Source organism: Carassius auratus, unplaced genomic scaffold, assembly GCF_003368295.1.
Source record: "Carassius auratus strain Wakin unplaced genomic scaffold, ASM336829v1 scaf_tig00041627, whole genome shotgun sequence".
Classification (NCBI taxonomy): domain Eukaryota; kingdom Metazoa; phylum Chordata; class Actinopteri; order Cypriniformes; family Cyprinidae; genus Carassius; species Carassius auratus.
The window spans coordinates 15,178-33,679 of NW_020526659.1; the positions used below are offsets into that span (position 1 = coordinate 15,178).

Genomic DNA, 18,502 nt, shown 5'->3' on the forward strand with positions numbered 1-18,502 from the left:
TCAAACAAATGTTTGCACTCAACCTGTATCTCCTGTGATTCATGACGTCTGGAAGCAACTTCAATCTGTCTCACCTCATGTTCAGTATTGACCTGTTCACTACAACCCTGAGTGATATAGAGATCTGTGTAGATGTTCTTCAGAAGTGTAGAGTCTCCTTGCTTTGCAATTCCTTCAAACACACATTGATACTTCTTCTTTAGGCTACACTTTAGCTGATGAATGAAGACCAGCTCATCTAAACAGAAACAAAAATACAGACATTGTTTAATCTTATTTTCTCTCTACATTTATAAGTGACAGTCTGACAGATGATTACGAGTCTCTTACCTTCTAGAGTATCAGCAGCTTCATCTTGCTTCATCTCTCTCAGGAAGTAGAGCGTGAGATCAAGAGCTGCTTCTTTCATACTGCATCTGTTCTCATTAAAGTCCTTCACAAAGTATTGCTTGTCCTCTTTATGTAATATTTTCTTAAACTTTTCCAGTTCTTTCTTCAGAAATGTGAATATTTTGCTCTCAAGATCCTACAAAGAAAGACAAAAATGAATGACAGACAAATCATCTAATATTTATTCAGTAATGAAAAATATGTATCAAAAATAAAGTTGAGTAACTTTAATTAGCTGTTAATATTAATAAAAATAGGTTCTCATTCTTATTTTATGGGTTCTTAAGAAAAAAATAGAAATACAAGTTCTGTCACATTCTTATTCAATAACATATTTGTTTATTATGATTATTAAATATTCCTGAAAATGTGTTTTATTACCTGGAAGATCTGCAGGAGACTGTCTGTAAAATTATTGTGGTTCCTGTGAGACTGTAAATCTGGATCTAATGTTTCACACTGAAGCCTAATAGTAAATAAAATAAATCAAAATACTGCATTTTTAGGGAAAAAAATATATATGACCAAAGTATATTTTAAAGATTTTAGCAAAGAGAAAAACAATAAGATCTAAAATTTATTGACTACAAGTAGTTTTATGATAATTATTCACTGACACACTTTCTGACACAGTCTATGTTTAAACAAAATAAGAAACAGATCAAATACCGTCTGGTTCGTGATGTTGTTTCTTCACTGAAGTTTGGTCCTTCACCCTTTGACTGGTCACTCTTCACAGACACAGAGCTGGACACATGTGAGTCTGATCTTACACTAATGACACAAAGAACAAAACACTTTACTACAGGAGCTCCTTCAGTCTCATTTAAAGAGCTTCACTGTTGAGGATGGTAATGAAGCACAGTATAGACATGCATTTGTTCATCTATGACTATGGATAGATTGAAAGACATATTCATGTTTGGCTGCATGATCTATTTTCATGGTTAATTTATACCTGCTTGTGTCTGCTTGTGTGATTGTGTTACTGGAAAGAAGCTCCAGACTGAGTTCAATAAAGAGGAAATCAGTGGTTTATTGTTTTATTTCATTCATTTCTATCACAAGCATCTTAGTGGAGAAATAAGCCAACACAACTTTACAATGTCAAAGATAATAAATACCTTTTGATAGATGTTTTTTTCTCACTGAAGTTCGGCATGTCACCATCCTTTGACCAGTCACTCTTCACAGACACATGTGATCCTGATCTTACACTAATGACACAAAGAAGAGAAACTTTTCTAAAGCAATAAAAAGCATCATATGACCCTTTAAATTAAGAGTCATTTTTAATGTCTGAAAATAATTTAGGACCTAAAAACCAAAAGTACAAGTACATAACCAGTGCTGAAGAGTGATTGTAAAATTACAATTTTGATTTCTATTTCTCAGATATTTATCATCTAAGGCTACTTTTTTTAATATTTTTATGTATTTATTTATTTTTTAATTAGGAAGTTATGAAGCTCTGAAGTTCTGCAAATCATTTGTAGATATAAAACACAGTTTGTTAAGGTTGTGTTTTCTCCAGCAATCCTCTGAAAGTGCAGCAGTGTTTAAAATGATTGTCTGAAAACAGACTCAGTCTTACCTCTGTTTCTGTGAGAGACTCATCTTTCCTCTCTTCTCTGACAGACTGCAGCTAAACTGTCATTGATCAGCACTGGCTTGAGACAACAATCTGCTGTTCAGTGTGACCTGGAGATGAAGAGGTTAATGAGATCAAGAAATATGTTCAGTTAGCAGCAACAGCAACAAAAACACTATATAAAATAAAGTGAGTTACAAACTATTGCACTGTCATGTAGAACAACCAGATGATCTTAATGAGAAATGGCTGATTTAAAAACACTTTCGATTTCACGTGACAAGAACAACAGCATAAAACAGAAGCGGAAATACTGTAAAACCTTCAGAAACACATTCGTTTTCAATAACCCCTTTCTGAAAACTTACTTGCAGTCTTGTGCACTAAGAAGAGAATTCATATGTATTTGAAACACTCATTTTTTCTGTGCTTTAAGCTTGAAAATGAAAAATGTTTTCTAGGACATCAAATCTAACGAGCAACGCTTTCTCTTGTTATCTGCGTGTTGTCTTCAGTTACTTTCGTTTCGTTTTCTTCTTCTTCGTGGGTTTTACTGGAGAGTCTCGAGCGAGCTGAACAGTTACTGCCACCTGCTGTACTGGAGAGAGAATATTACACCTAATACATTTAAACACTGCATTATTATTTTCACTCTTCCTGGACGGTTATCTATCATTTATTAGAAATGTCCCACATGCAGAGATTTGTATTTATTTCTTACTTGGTGTTATTTCTATTCATATAAGGTGCAGTATTAATACTTGTTCTACAGTTTCTGCTTCTTTATGTTTATAGGCTCAATGTCCAACTGGTTTTTGATTGCATCATTACTTTGTCCAGCTGAGGGTTGCCAATCATTGTGTATAAAGGAGAATCATCCCACATTAAAGACAATAAAGTAGTGTTCCGTATTAAAAAGGAGGAAAAGAAAAGAAAAAAAAAACAATAGGAACACACAAATTCAGAAATATGTTAGAAGCAAATAAAATGGTTTAATAGTTGTTGAGAGATTTGTGATGACTGTGAGTGTTATCGTCTCATGTTTAACTTTGTCTTTTAGGTTCCTTCAGGATTCAAACCAATCAATGTTGTCAGAGTGAAGTGTGTGTTTTCTAGTCAACTTTTAAATTCTGCAGCAGTGAAAAACTCTTTCCACATAAAGAACATGAATGTGGTTTCTGCTTTGAATAAACTTTAGGTGATTCTTCAGGCCTGTTTACAGAAAAGTGTACGTCACGCATCCTTTCATTATAATAATATATCAATGTCTCCTCCTCAGATGAGTAGTTAACATCTTCAGTATTACAGAAGTGTATCGTGTTTGAGCTGATGTTTTAATTTATGGCAAGAAACCTTGCAGAAGGCTGAAATTCAGAAACTGTCCCAAACACCCTTAATTCACCCCATCATTACACCCTTTAAAAAAATATCTCGAAACAGATTTGTTCACTAGGGCCTGTCTTAGATTTCTTATTGTTGTATTTTTGTTTTAACATACACTGGGTAATGTACATTATTTTACTTCTCTTTGATGTTTTAGTTTTGTTATTTTCTGTAAATTAAATATACACACAAAATATAAAATATACACAATAAAACTTTTATTTGTACTAAATACTGTTTGTGTTAACTGTACAGTTGTATTATGATCTAAGAAAGATAATTGATGTGAAGAGAACAGGGTGTAAATGTAAAATATGTGGTGACAATATGGATGGAGCGAGTTGATGTAGGCAAGTGAAAATATGCTCAGAAAATAGTATTAATGGAGATAAACAGAGCAAACGTGGGAATGTTTTTTCCTTGTTTGTCTCCATTCATCAAATATATACTATATATATTTCATATATATGTGTGTGTGTAAAATTGTATATATTTTACATATTTTAATTTTTGCATGTTATTAACAGATGAAGGTGTGGGAGAAGGAGGCTGTCCAGTTCCCACTACAGTGCGGCTTCATAAAAGGAAAGGTGTGTCGATGTACTGTGTGTAAATCCATACATTTTAACTGACATTACTTGATGTGAGTCTTCATGAAGTATGTATTTCCATTTGTAAGATGTTTAATATGTTTGGGCAATGTCCAGATCTATTTGTTTATTTAACAGTAGAGGTGAACAATTATCTGAAATTTCATTGAAATCACAGTATAGACTTCAATTCACAAGGTGCAATATTTGTGACAAAATAGCACTTTAAATTAAATATTGTGGTGCTTCAAAGATGATCTGGTCTACAAATCATATTCTATAGCTTTAAAGGATAGTGGGCCTAAAAAAGAAAATTACAATTAATTAATTAATTAACAAGTCATTAATTACTCCCCCTTGTGTGATTCCATGACCTTTGTTCATCTTCAGAACACAAATTAAGATATTTTTTATGAAACATGAGAGCTTTCTATCTCTCCATAGACCGCAGCATAACTGAAATGTTCCCAAAGCCAGAAAGGTTGCAAGCACATTGGTAAAACAGTCCATGTGTGGTTCAACTGTAAATCTATGAAGCTATGAGAATGTATTTTGGGCACAAAGAAAACAAAATAACCACTGAATTCAACAATTATACTCTTCCGAACCAGAACAGACGAGGATGTCAGTTATTTTCTATGAGGGAATTCTGAAAGTGAGTGTTTTCATCTCATTTAAAATATGTATTTAATAACACTATATTGATTTATAGCGATATTTATGTGCTGTTCTCCAAGAGAGAGATATTATTTCACTCACGATGGGGAATTTGGTTTTATCAAAGGAAAACACCATAATTAAGTGTTTTAACTCATTTTACATGTATTGTTTATATAATTTACTTTAATTAACTTAAAGGCTTGGTTCACCCAGATAGCAAAATTATGTCATTAATAACTCACCCTCATGTCGTTTCAAACCCGTGAGACCTCCATTTATCTTCAGAACACAGTTTAAGATATTTTAGATTTAGTCCGAGAGCTCTCAGTCCCTCCATTGAAGCTGTGTGTACGGTATACTGTCCATGTCCAGAAAGGTAAGAAAAACATCATCAAAGTAGTCCATGTGACATCAGAGGGTCAGTTAGAATTTGTTGAAGCATCGAAAATACATTTTGGTCCAAAAATAGCAAAAACTATGACTTTATTCAGCATTGTCTTCTCTTCCGTGTCTGTGTGAGAGAGAGTTCAAAACAAAGCAGTTTGTGATATCCGGTTTGCGAACAAATCATTCGATGTAACCAGATCTTTTTGAACAAGTTCACCAAATCGAACTGAATCGTTTTAAACTGTTCTCATCTCTAATAAACATTAATTCACAAATGACTTAAGCTGTTAACTTGTTTAATGTGGCTGACACTCCCTCTGAGTTCAAACAAACCAATATCCAAGAGTAATTCATTTACTCAAACAGTACACTGACTGAACTGCTGTGAAGAGAGAACTGAAGATGAACACCGAGTAAGTGTTTTACCTCATTAACTATGTTTTTCATACAATAATATTATGTAATAATGATATTTTTATGCTGTGCGTGCCTAGACGATCTGAAACGTTTCTCACAGATTAAATTTGATGTCAAATCAAACCACTGTAAATGGCCCAAATCTAAAATAGCAATATCATTTACGTAAGTTCATTGTTTCTTGCATGTCTGTCTTGTGACCAAATTTTGTGATTACATTAAGCATTCATTTAAAAGGTTTTCATAATGTTAATGTATCTGTATATTGGATTTGTGTGATTTTTACACACACACACACACACACACACACACACACACACACACACAATGTATGTGTGTATGTGTTTGTTTCATATATATATTCATTTGTATATATTTGTAAATAACTTTTCAATATACGGTCCTCAAACTCTCTATACGGCATGAGTTAAACTGTTCACCATTCAAAGTGAATTTGTGCCCTCACAAGACTTGGCGTATGACACGTGGGTAGCATGAACTACAGATTAGATTAGATTTTGTTGGTACGCTTGTACTGTCATTTATTTATGTGCTGTCCCATTTATGTGCATTCATTCTGATAGACGGAGCCCTGCCTCAGCGCATTGAGATCAACATGGAATTCAGGAACCACAACTTATTTTCCAGTAAGACAGACTTCTTTTTACAACAAAAATCTATATTTTTTCAGTCAGTTAAATGCTTTTCCTTAAAGGGTTATGGTTTACCCCAAAATTTAAATAATCATCTACTTACCCTTGAAGTTTGTCTTATGTCATATCACAAAAGGAGATTTAAATAAAATGTCCCGAATATGCTTGTCCATATAATGTCAGTCTATGGCGAATAACATCAAGCTGTTAAAATAGAAGCCAAAGTATAACAGAGTGGTCTTATGTCTCATGTGATGTATATTCCAAGTGTTGTGTGTGTATACAATAATTTTTGGTGAGAAACATACTGAACTTTTTCATATTATTTAACAAACATCCTGACTGGATTGTTGGTCTCTGTGCATGACTGTGTGCTCATGAGACACTATTCGTTCAGTTCACACTGAATTGCACACAAGTTTTGAAAAAAATCAAGATTAATAAAAATATTACATAAAAAACTAAGAAAGGAAATCCCAAAAATGTGTAATTTCTCCACTGACTCCGGACTGGAGCTTCGGTTGTCATGAGAGTCAAAATGACAGCTGACAGATGAACGTGATCACTTCCTGTTGCAATGAGCACAACAGATGTATTTACCTCAGAGAAAAAAGCACATAGATTGTATTTTATTTTGTGTTTTTATTCATCTTGATTGGTCACAACGCACATTCATGCACAGAGACCAGCAGTCGGGTAAATAAAGATGACATCATTTTTATTTTTGGGGGGGGTGAAATAACCCTTAAAACAAATTGTTCACCTGAATTGTTATTTACTTATACTCATGCCATTCCACAGACATGTAAGACACATACAGGATTGGAACCACATGAAGATTGACAAAAATGTTGGGGTAAATGTTTTGAGTAAACTATTATTGTATTGTAATTGATACTTGTCTCTGACATTTCACTTGTTAATATAAGCTTTGATAAATTGATGTGAAATGATTATAGGAGCACTTTTGTGATGCTGCAAGTGGGAGCGGATTTGCTTAGCTGGAAACTGCAGAGAACCACGTCTTGTCGTCCTAAAAAAAAAAAAAAAAACCGAGGTCCAAACGCCATTGGCACAGACTTTGTTCAGTGATGAGTAACATACATTCAGCCAGCGCCGTCCTTAGGGGGGTACAACTGGTGCGGTCGCAACGGACTCCGCACTTGAGGGGTAACGGACTGAATGCCACCCCGGGATGCGCTCTACTTTGCACCTTCGCATCAGCTAAGTACGACCCTGCATTCAGCTTTGATGGTAATGAATGAGATGCTGTGGTCAGGTGGTGATATAGAAGACGAAGAGCAAAACACACATTGGTTGAGCAATGAAGAGGTAGGGTATAGTCTAATAAAGGACATGTTTGCTTGTTATGCAAATGTGCTATAAAGTACATTTAGCCAACTGGTCAAGCACATCCATGGACAGTGTCTAAATGAAACAATTATTTTTTAAGCCTTCCTTTTTATGATGAAGTTATCCTTTATTAATATGTATTTACAATCATACAGATTGAATAAAAAGTTGAAAATAAATTCTGTTACCGAATAATCCCATGGAGGATAACATTTAATTTCAGAAAACCGATTGTGCCAACCATTCAAATTTAACAACTAATATTTATATTATATTATTAATTTAAGTGTATTTAACTTGAGTATTAAAGCAATGAATTAATCATAAAACACTTCAGTTCAACTCTCCTGATCGATTGAGTTCACACATTAAAATTTTTCTACTTAGTGCAATGAACTAAATATTTAAGTGATAATAACTTGTTTCAATTAGTATATTTGACTATTTTACACTTCATCGCTGTATTTAAATTCACAGTACATTTGATTTTACAGTAAAGCACTGGCAGCACTGTTTTCTGAAAGTTATGCATGAGTAATTTGGACAACTGGAATGTAAAATGACTTTAAATGACCATTCATACATTTATTTCCTTCTCATTTTTAATCTCTAGCTAAGCAGTTCCAATCTTGAGGATGGAAATATCAGAACCACCACTTGTGTCATTGATGGAGACCAGCCTTTGTATCCTGGAGCCAAACTTTCAAAAGGGGAAAGTCTAACTGCACTTCTGGGCTACATGCTACGCCACCATGTGACCAAAGCAGGAAGTCAAGATTTACTGCATCTGCTGCAGATGCTTCTCCCTGAAAATAGTTTACCCTCCACCAACTACCTGTTCAAGCGTGCTTTTGACACAGCCAGCTGGCAGTTACATCACTATTGTCTGAATCCTGACTGTGGGGCTTACATTGGCATATTAGATGTCGAAAGTGTACTATGTCCAATGTGTGATACAGAATGCAAAGTATCAGAACATCTGAGTAAAGGCTATTATTTTATGTACACCCCCTTGAGAGATGAAATTAAAAATCTTTTTGAAAATCACAAACTAAATGAAAAACTATCACAGACAAACAACTCTGATTGCATCCAAGATATCAGTGATGGTACACTGTATAAGAGAATTCCAATGCTGACAGAGCAGGGAAATATATCTTTGACATGGAATACAGATGGTGTCCCAGTGTTTAACTCTTCAAGCTATTCAATGTGGCCAATTCAGTGTACCATAAATGAAGTCCCTCCTTCCGAACGAAAAAACTTTGTGTTGGTGCCTGCACTCTGGTTTGGGCAAACCAAGCCAAAAATGGAAAGCTTTCTTAAACCATTCATTGAAGAGTGCAGATCTTTAGAATCTGAGGGTGTTGTGTGGCACAACACTTTGACAAAAACTTACGAATGTTCAAAAGTTGCTGCAATTCTATGCAGTGTTGACTCTGTTGCAAGGGCTCCAGTGCAGAATATCAACCAGTTTAATGGGGCACATGGCTGTAATTTTTGCACTCATTCTGGAGAGAGAGTGGAAAAGGGTGATGGGTTTACCAGGGTCTACCCACTCTCAGTACCCATTCCAAGTCTGAGAACACATGAAGGCATGATCCATGATGCAGAACTGGCCTCTGTAAATAACCCAGTCAATGGTGTTAAAGGACCAAGTCTTTTGACCACATTACAGTGTTTTGACATGGCAGAAAGTTTTGTTCCAGACTATTTACATAGTGTACTTCTTGGAGTAGTGCGGCAAATAACAGGCTTGTGGTTTGACAACAAAGTGCCAGAAGTAAACGTCAAAAATCCATGTGTCTTGAAAGAGATAGACAAACGTTTGAAATCAGTCAGGCCACCTAGCGAGATAACCCGTCTGCCACGATCTGTAAAAGAACGGCAAAAATGGAAAGGAAGTGAGTGGAGAACATTTCTTTTAATCTCTCCATTTATACTGATGGGTTTAATCCCGACACAGTATTTCCACCACTGGATGCTACTAGCCTTTGCAGTTTATCTGCTAACTAGTTCACATATTTCACATGTGAACATCGACAAGGCTCATATGGCTCTTTGTGAGTTTGTACTTCTAACCGAGTCTCTGTATGGAAAGCAAGAAGTGTCTTACAACATTCATCTCCTCACCCACTTAGCTGAGAGTGTCAGAAGACATGGACCTTTGTCCTTGACGTCAACATTCGTCTTTGAAGGACATAATGGTAGACTGCTCAAACTTTTCAATGGAACACAACATTTACCATTGCAAATAGCTCAAAATCTAGCAAGACTAAAGGAGCTAAAAAGATTAACTAGAATTTACATTGCAGAAGACTCCCTGGCACATGAATACGTTTCATCAGCACTTCGGGGTTATTCCTTGTGCAAAAACGTTGCACAGGTCAGTAGCTGCAATTTTTTTGGTCATGGTCAGGTGAAGGAGCTACCAATGTCTCAGCACATCCTACTACAGGATTCTGGAATTCATACAGAACAAAATCAAGCCACCTACTTTCAGAGGTTTGTTTGTGATGGGACACTCTACTCCACTGATCAGTATGACTCAAAATACTCCAGATGTAATTCCTTGGTAACCATTGGCCAACAGGTTGCAAAAATTGAACACATTGTTGTTCAAACACAGGCCACCCCCAGACAACCAGTTTTACTGGTAAGGTTAACAAATCAAATTCAAGCCTTTCACAAAAAGCGAACAGAGTATGTTTGCATGGATTCTCACATACTTAATGTCACATTCTGTGCAGGCTACAAGGCAGTACTTCCATCTGAAGTAACAAACAAATGTATAGAAATTGTAAAAAGACCAGATGGGCTTGTCATTTTGCCCCTACCAAACACATATGAAAGAGATTAAAAAATAAGCAGAATTTGATTTACTGTAGTATCTCAGTGTACTATGTGAGGAGGAGAAAATTAATGCTTTGAGAAAAGAATGTTTATGGATTAATCATTAGTACAAATTTAGTAAAATTGCAATTGTGTATGCTTACCCATCTATTCATTAGAATAACTCAATATAAATATATTTCTTGTATTAACTGCATATTTCAATCTCAGAATGTGACAAATGATATGTATATATGTATAAAAAGTACAAAATGCAATACAAATAAACATTAATTGAAAATCACATGTGTACTTGCTTATTTAAAATAATTACTAACGAGATTAACAAATAATCAGATTCAGATTTATTGTGACAGTATCTCAATGCAAAATGTGACGAGGAGAAAATGAATACTTTGGGTAAATAATTTATATTATTGCATCCTTAGTACAAATATAATAATAAAAAATATTCTGTATATTTACCCATGAATTTTGAGAACTCCATATAAATTTACACAAACCATTTGCATCTTTTATGCATTGGCTATATCTTAATTGTTGTGTTTTATTGATTTTATATGAAGAATTGAATTGTCAGCAAGTGTCCACAAAGTCACCAAGTCTCATGCCATTTAGATTAAGACAACTTTTATTATAATTATTATTATTATTATTTAAGATAGCTTAAGGGTTAATGTTACAGTGGTCCATAGCTTTTACTTTCTGTACAGTAGTAGCCTACTGTTACCACAGTTGCAGTAATGTAGTATGAGTGTAGGTTTATACCTGCATTTCAGTACTTCATTATATTGGAAAACTACAGTTGTACTTCATTTGACTGCAGATGTACTAACATTTACTGTAGTTTTACTGCTGTCGTACTTCAATGTACTGCAGCTGTACTGCCATTATACTGCAAATCTACGGCTGTGATTAATTATACTGCAGTTAAACTGCTTTGTACTGCAGTTTTACTGCAGTTGTACTTCAATATACTGCAGTTGTTTTTTGTAAGGGCAAACTTTATCTTTTATCTGCAATTGTTTTCAGGCTGGACTGACGGGAACATGTTCGATTTCTTTGTAAACTGATCGACTCTACCTGCAAACTTCTCCCTGATCTCATTTTAGCAACATTAAAAAAATAAAATAAAATGAATACTCTCTTTGTGTTTGTTATATCAAGTTCAAGTTGAGCTTTATTGTCATTCTGCTACATGTGTGGAAATACAGTGGAACGAAATGTTGTGCCTCACAGGACCTCAGTGCGACATAATTACAGACATACAACAATGAAGTATTTTAATTATTTATTTATTTTGCTAAATATTTAAAATTGGTCTATTTTGTTATTGAGGAAAAAAAATTGTTTGTTTGTTTAATGTTTGAGGAAAAGAAGGCATTCTTAAGCATAGGCTAATTTTCCTTTGAACATTAAATAAATCCAGGTTTATTATTATTATATAATTCATTAGGCTATACTCTAGCCTAATAGGTATATTTTTTTATTTACATTTCTTACTTTTTTACTGTAGTTCTATGTTCTAAGTTCCATGTTTATTCCTTTCATCCATTTAATTAAACGCAAATAAAACGAAACATTTGTTTCTTTTTTTAACTTTATATTCAACAGGGGAGCAATTGAAAAAATAACAGAGTAGCAGGCAGAATATGCAATGCATTTAAAAAAAAAAAGAATAATAAAAAAACTTATACTTTAGGCCTACCCACGGGATTTGGCGGTAGCGGGACGAAACTTGATCGTTCGCGTGCGGTAGCGGGAGAAAATAACATATTTTTGCGGGAGCGGGATAAAATCTTGCGGGAACGCAATCTTGCGCAGGTCTCTACACTCAAGCGCCAGCATGCTTAGCCTTTCCTGCCCAACCGAGGACCGCAGCTCTCCTTTGATTATTCCCAACTTTGAGAAGCTCCGCTCGCCGGAGGCATTGGACATCATCATGCACAGATAGATGCGCTAACCAATCTCGACATAAACGTCTGAGAAAGATTTAACGATGACAAAAGCTCGTACAAGCTCTGCTGATTCGTTCACAGTCACCGGTTTCTGAGTGCAGCAAACTCAGATCAGCTGATTTTGACCGATTAATAATAAGTTAAACGGTTTAAAAAGTCATTTATTTATTTTCAGTAAATTATCTAAATATTTAAAAAAAGGTTTTCCTGCATGGTATATATATATATATATATATATTATATAGCCTAGAGAGAGAGAAACTTGTATATACGTTTTTTGTTGTTGAGAAAAACAATTATTTCATTCAGAAATAGACATAATGCAGACACAAAATGTTTACAAACATTTGTTTTTTTTATAATCATTTGTTATTCAAATACATGGCGAATACGGAAACTTTGATTTTGTGTCGAATGAGAAACACAACGTTGGTTTCAGTTTCGTTTTAGTCTAAATTAATTAGTTTTGATTTGTCGTTAATATTGCTATAGCTTCTTTTATTTGTAATTCTTGTTCTTTTCTAAATACTGTTAATTGAAATGTTTTGTTGTGAAGTGAGGGGAACTAAAATAGCCTAGCGGAGCTTCACAAATTTCCCAGAAGCTGAATAGTTTTCATTTCCTATTAACCTCAAAATAATTATTGAATTAAATTTGGAGTCCGACTGTCGGACGCATATACAGCGTTACTTATTATACATTTACTATTATTCTATATTCTTTGTATTAAACAACATTTTAGCATCCAGATACGTCGGGAACATGGAAACATTTGGATTCGTGCGGAATGAGAGAAGTAGGCGTCAGCTTCAGCTTACATTCATTTGTTTTTGGATTGAGGTTTTTATAGCCTCAACTTTAGAGGATTTGATTTGACGAGAAACTAATAACTGTTTTTATAATGTTTTTAATGTTTATAAACATTTTGCTTTAGACTACAGGCATTTTGGCCTTCATTATTTCGGAAAGTAGTAGGGCTTATAAAATGCAATGTGTGCTGAGACTTTTTTTACTCTCAAAACGCAATCTTATACAATTTTTTTTAACAATGCAGCAAACATTTTTAAATATCTTAAAAATACTTTTAAAGTGTTGATAGATTTTTTTTTTTTTTTAAGTAGGCCTAGCTTACATTTGGACAAAATCTGGTGCAAGCTGTAAACTGTAAGCGTTAGATCTCTATGTTTTCCTTTTTTTTTTTTTTTTGAGTAAGGAAAACGCTATACTTTATTATTATTATTAAATTATTATTATTATAAGGCAAATTATTTAAAAAATAAGGTTATTAACTGGTATTTCTTCCTCCAGAACAGAACCGTTAAAATATCGATTCTGCTCGGAGTGAACCGATTGATTTTTTTTTCGTTTTCAAGTCCTGGTTACAACTTCACAGAATACAGGCTCTAATCCTCTATTTGCACTCGCGCAGTGTGTGTGTGTGTGTGCATGTGTGTGTGTGTGAGTGGGCATGTTTTTGTATCATATCAGGACACAACTCTGTATTATGACATGGGTATGACACAGGTATTACAAGGAGAGGACATAACCCATGTCCCCATTTTTCAAAACGCTTATAAATCATACAGAATCAGTTTTTTTTTTTTTTTTTTTTGAGAAAGTAAAACTGCACAAAGTTTCCTGTGAGGGTTAGGGTTAGGTGTAGGGTTGGTGTAGGGCCATAGAATATACAGTTTGTACAGTATAAAAACCAATACACCTATGGGATGAACACACTTTACACAAAGACAAACATGTGTGTGTGTGTGTGCGAGAGAGAAATGTGAAATGTGGTGCTGAAGTGAAATAGCTGGCCAGTTTGATAGCCGAAGTATAATAGGCTGCCTAATAAAAATATGAATAGTTATTATTATTGTAATGTAATACATTGATAGGAGAATGAGGCTAATATCGTCTTGACTATCGACAGAGACATCTGCTATCATCGATACGGTACACAAATGAGCTCTCTGAACATATCTACATAGCACATTTTCTTATTTTGGTTGTGCTTTGTGTGTCGGAAAAGGGTGGATTGCCCACTTCAGGTTGGTGGAGAGTTCCTGCCTCAAGTGGAGGAGTTCAGGTATCTTGGAGTCTTGTTCACGAGTGAGGGAAGGATGGAACGTGAGATTGACAGACGGATCGGTGCAGCTTCTGCAGTAATGCGGTCGCTGTACCGGTCTGTCGTGGTGAAGAAGGAGCTGAGCTGTAAGGCAAAGCTCTCGATTTACCGGTCAATCTACGTTCCTACTCTCACCTATGGTCATGAGCTGTGGGTCATGACCGAAAGGACAAGATCCCGGATACAGGCGGCCGAAATGAGCTTTCTCCGTCGGGTGGCTGGGCGCTCCCTTAGAGATAGGGTGAGAAGCTCGGTCACTCGGGAGGAGCTCAGAGTAGAGCCGTTGCTCCTCCACATCGAGAGGAGCCAGCTGAGGTGGCTCGGGCATCTATTTCGGATGCCTCCTGGACGCCTTCCCAGGGAGGTGTTCCAGGCACGTCTCACCGGGAGGAGGCCCCGGGGAAGACCTAGGACACGCTGGAGGGACTATGTCTCCCGGCTGGCCTGGGAACGCCTCGGGGTCCCCCCGGAAGAGCTGGAGGAAGTGGCTAGGGAGAGGGAAGTCTGGGCGTCTCTGCTTAGACTGTTGCCCCCCGCGACCCGGCCCCGGATAAGCGGAAGATGATGGATGGATGGATGGGTTGTGCTTGGGCACCTGCGGACCACTTATGTGCACCTCTGTATATAACCTCAACACTTCTGATTGGCCACTGCTTTCAAGAAATCAATGAACTTGTCTGTGATTGGTTACAATTCTCACCACTGCAAAAACATGCTATAAATAGGAACATTTCACATTCTCCAGAGGGAAGATTTTGCCAATAATAGTACATCTTTACAGAGTCAACTGAAGATGCTCTTGCTTTTGTTTCTTTTTGTATTTAAATTTGACTTTGTGGTGTTTTTTTTATAATGATTTCTGATCAGACATTATTTGGTGGTCCTTACAGAAGCATCCTCATGTGCTAGTGTTCCTGTAGCTCAAGTGGTAGAGCATCTGCTAAAGGCATAAATTTACATTTTATTTAATTTTAAATGTATTTTAATTTTAATAAAAAAAAATGTAGCTGAATGAAATGCCTTTCAGATGTTAGATAAATATGTGTTAATTTTTCCTCTGTGTTTTTAGCCCCAGGCTACTTCTTGAAAATGGCAGAAATTAATAAAAGTCTGAGTTTGGTGTTACTGGGAAAAATAGGAGCTGGGAAAAGTGCATCAGGAAACACATTTCTGGGACGACAAGCTTTTAAATCAAAGAAAAGTTTCACTGCTGTCACACAAGACGTAGTTGTTGAATCTGGGACTGTCTGTGGCCGACTGGTCACTGTTTATGACACACCAGGATTATTTAACCCAAAGCGGAGTGATAAAGAAATTCAAGAAATACACGAAAGTGTTCTTCAGGAATGTGAGTCAAGTCACTGTGTGTTTCTGCTGGTCATCAAAGTTGGCAGATTCACTGAAAAAGAGAGGAAAACTGTGGAGATGATTGAAAACCTCCTGGGAGAAAACCGCTTGAAAAAAAGCTGGATTCTCTTCACTGGAAAAGACGAACTGGAGGATGAAGACATGACAATCGAAAAATTCATCAATGAAACCAAACCACTGAAGAATCTTGTTCAGAAATATGATGAGAGATACCATGTGTTCAACAAAAAGATAACTGGAGATGCTACACAAGTTCAAGAGCTGGAAAATAATCATCTTTATATCACATTGTCAGGCCTGGACTGGTCATCAGAATTTTCTATTCCTCTTTTGTTGTTTGATTAATATTAAACACAGTGTCACACCTGGACTCATTTAGTGTGTTTTTGCCCGTGACCCAGTTTCTGTCTTTCCGTGTTTGGTTTGATTAGTTCCCAGGTGTGTCTATTCTATTCCTCATGTGTTCCATGTCCCTGTTAATTTAGTCATGCCATCCACCTGTGTTTCCCCAATTATCCTTTTGTACATAAGCCTTGTCTTTTCAGTTCTGTTTTGTCGGGTCTCTTCATTTGCTACTAACTCACTCACTTACGTGTGTCGATCGCTGTGCTCCATGAGTTGTATATATTAAAGGCCTTATTCCGTTTATCCTCGACTCCGTATTCCTTCAGGCAGCGTAAAGCCGTGACAGAAAACCCGACCTAAAAAAGGGAAAGTTTAAAACCGTGTGTCTTTCCCTCCGTTTTGCTTTCGTTTTTTCACAGTCTTTTCTTTTCTTAGTTTCTATGGATCCCCTCTATCGTCCCGAATTCCTCATCCTCCTGCTGAAGCAGGAAGGACGTTCTCTCGAGGACCATACCAGACAGTCTCTTCTATTAGCTAATGCCACCAGCTACCCGGACGACGCGCTCTGCACCTTCTACAACACCAGCCTGAACTCCGAATGCAGAGCGTTGTCATCCGAAGATGGTCCTCGGGGGGATTTCGCCGCATTCGTGGAGTGGACTCTGGCGAGAAATGGCTCATCTTTCACCATCTGCCCCATTGAGGATCTCGCCAGTCCCACTCCCGACCCAGAGACCAGCCAGCCACCATCTCGCTATGTGGAGCCAGAGCCCACCGCAGCCGCAGAGCCCGAGCCATTCACCGACAGGGAGCTGGAACTCGAGAGCGCGACTGACCAGGTGTGTGAGCCGGCATCACCGTGCATTGTGGGAGTCCTCGTGGAGATCGAGGGCGTGGAGGAAAGCCCTGCCCACACTCCTGCGCCTGAGGGTGAGCTATATGCAGTCTCTGAAGATCGTATGGAGCAAGTTCTGGATCTGATGGAATGGTCTATGGAGGTAATCCCTAATTTTCCTGTTTCCCCGCTGGTTCCGTCCAGCCCTGATTCCCCTGTATACCCTCTCAGTCTCCCACTCCTACCTCCTCCAGTCATTTCCTCTGCTCCATTTCCGCTGGTTCCGCCCAGCCCTGAGTTTTCTGTTTCTCCGCTGGTTCCGCCCAGCCCTGAGTTTTCTGTTTCTCCGCTGGTTCCGCCCAGCCCTGAGTTTTCTGTGTCTCCGCTGGTTCCGCCCAGCCCTGAATCTTCTGTGTCTCCGCTGGTTCCGCCCAGCCCTGAATCTTCTGTGTCTCCGCTGGCTCCGCCCAGCCCTGAATCTTCTGTGTCTCCGCTGGCTCCGCCCAGCCCTGAATCTTCGGTATCTCCTGTGTTCCCTCCCGGCCTCCCTCTCCCACCTCCTCCAAGACCTGCTGGTCCCTCTGCTCCACTTTCGCTGGTTCTGTCCAGCCTTGATCCTCCTGTCCTTCCCATCCTTCTCCTCTCTCCTCCTCTTAGACCAGCCAGTTCCTCGTCATCCCTGCTGGTGCCAGTCAGTCCTGCAGCTCACCCTCAGTCCGCGCCATCGGGGCGCGATGGTTCGCCGCTGGACTGCCAGTCTCCTGCTCCGCCTTGGCGCGTTAAGGCCCTGTCTCCGCCTCCAGCCTCCGAGCCCTGGACTCCTCCTCGGTCCTTCGACCCAGCGGCTCCGCCTTGGCTCTTAGCTCCCTCGTCTCCACCGTGGCCTGTCATCCCACCTGCTCCACTGTGCTCCCTCGTCCCTCCGGCTCCACCTTGGTCAGTCGTCGACCATCCACCGACTCGGGACTCCACTCCTCCGGTTCCACCTCGTCTTTCCATCCCTCCGGCTCTGTCAGGCTCCTCCTTCCCTCCGGTTCCACCTCCATCCTCGGTCGCTCCGGCTCCACAGCGGTCTGCCAGGACCCCGCCTCCGCCTTGGTCACCTGAGCCTTCTGCTCCACCTAGGCCCTCCGGAACCTCGACGTCCCCCTGGCTCTGCGGCTGTGCTGCTCCATCTTGGGCTCCTCACCCACCGGTGCAGTCTCCGCCTGTCGGCCCCCTGGTGTCGTCGACCCCTCCTTCACCATGGCTCCTCCCGCCGTCGACTCCACCTTGGATCTCCGTCCTGGCTGGTCTCTGGTGGACCATCTGGCTCCTCCTGCTCCTGTCTCCTCCCTGGCTCCTTCCTCCGTGGTCCCTGTCTGCTGGCCCCCTCCTGGGAGTCCGTCCTCCACCGGAACCTCCTCCCAAGTTCCCACCCACGCCTCCCTCGGTTGTTTCTACGGTGCGAGGACGCACCTGCCGGGAGGGGGGAGTACTGCCACACCTGGACTCATTTAGTGTGTTTTTGCCCGTGACCCAGTTTCTGTCTTTCCATGTTTGGTTTGATTAGTTCCCAGGTGTGTCTATTCTATTCCTCATGTGTTCCATGTCCCTG

At 38.5% G+C, this 18,502-nt stretch overlaps 1 protein-coding gene across 1 annotated transcript; it reads left to right on the forward strand.

Moving 5' to 3' along the window:
* The first annotated feature begins 7,328 nt into the window (after window positions 1-7,328).
* LOC113085452 (uncharacterized) lies at window positions 7,329-10,635 on the forward strand. Its single transcript, XM_026255138.1, has 2 exons — window positions 7,329-7,403; window positions 8,038-10,635. Exons 1-2 carry the CDS (start codon window positions 7,329-7,331, stop codon window positions 10,282-10,284), a joined length of 2,322 nt encoding a protein of 773 aa, XP_026110923.1. The 3' UTR covers window positions 10,285-10,635.
* The last annotated feature ends 7,867 nt before the right edge of the window (window positions 10,636-18,502 follow it).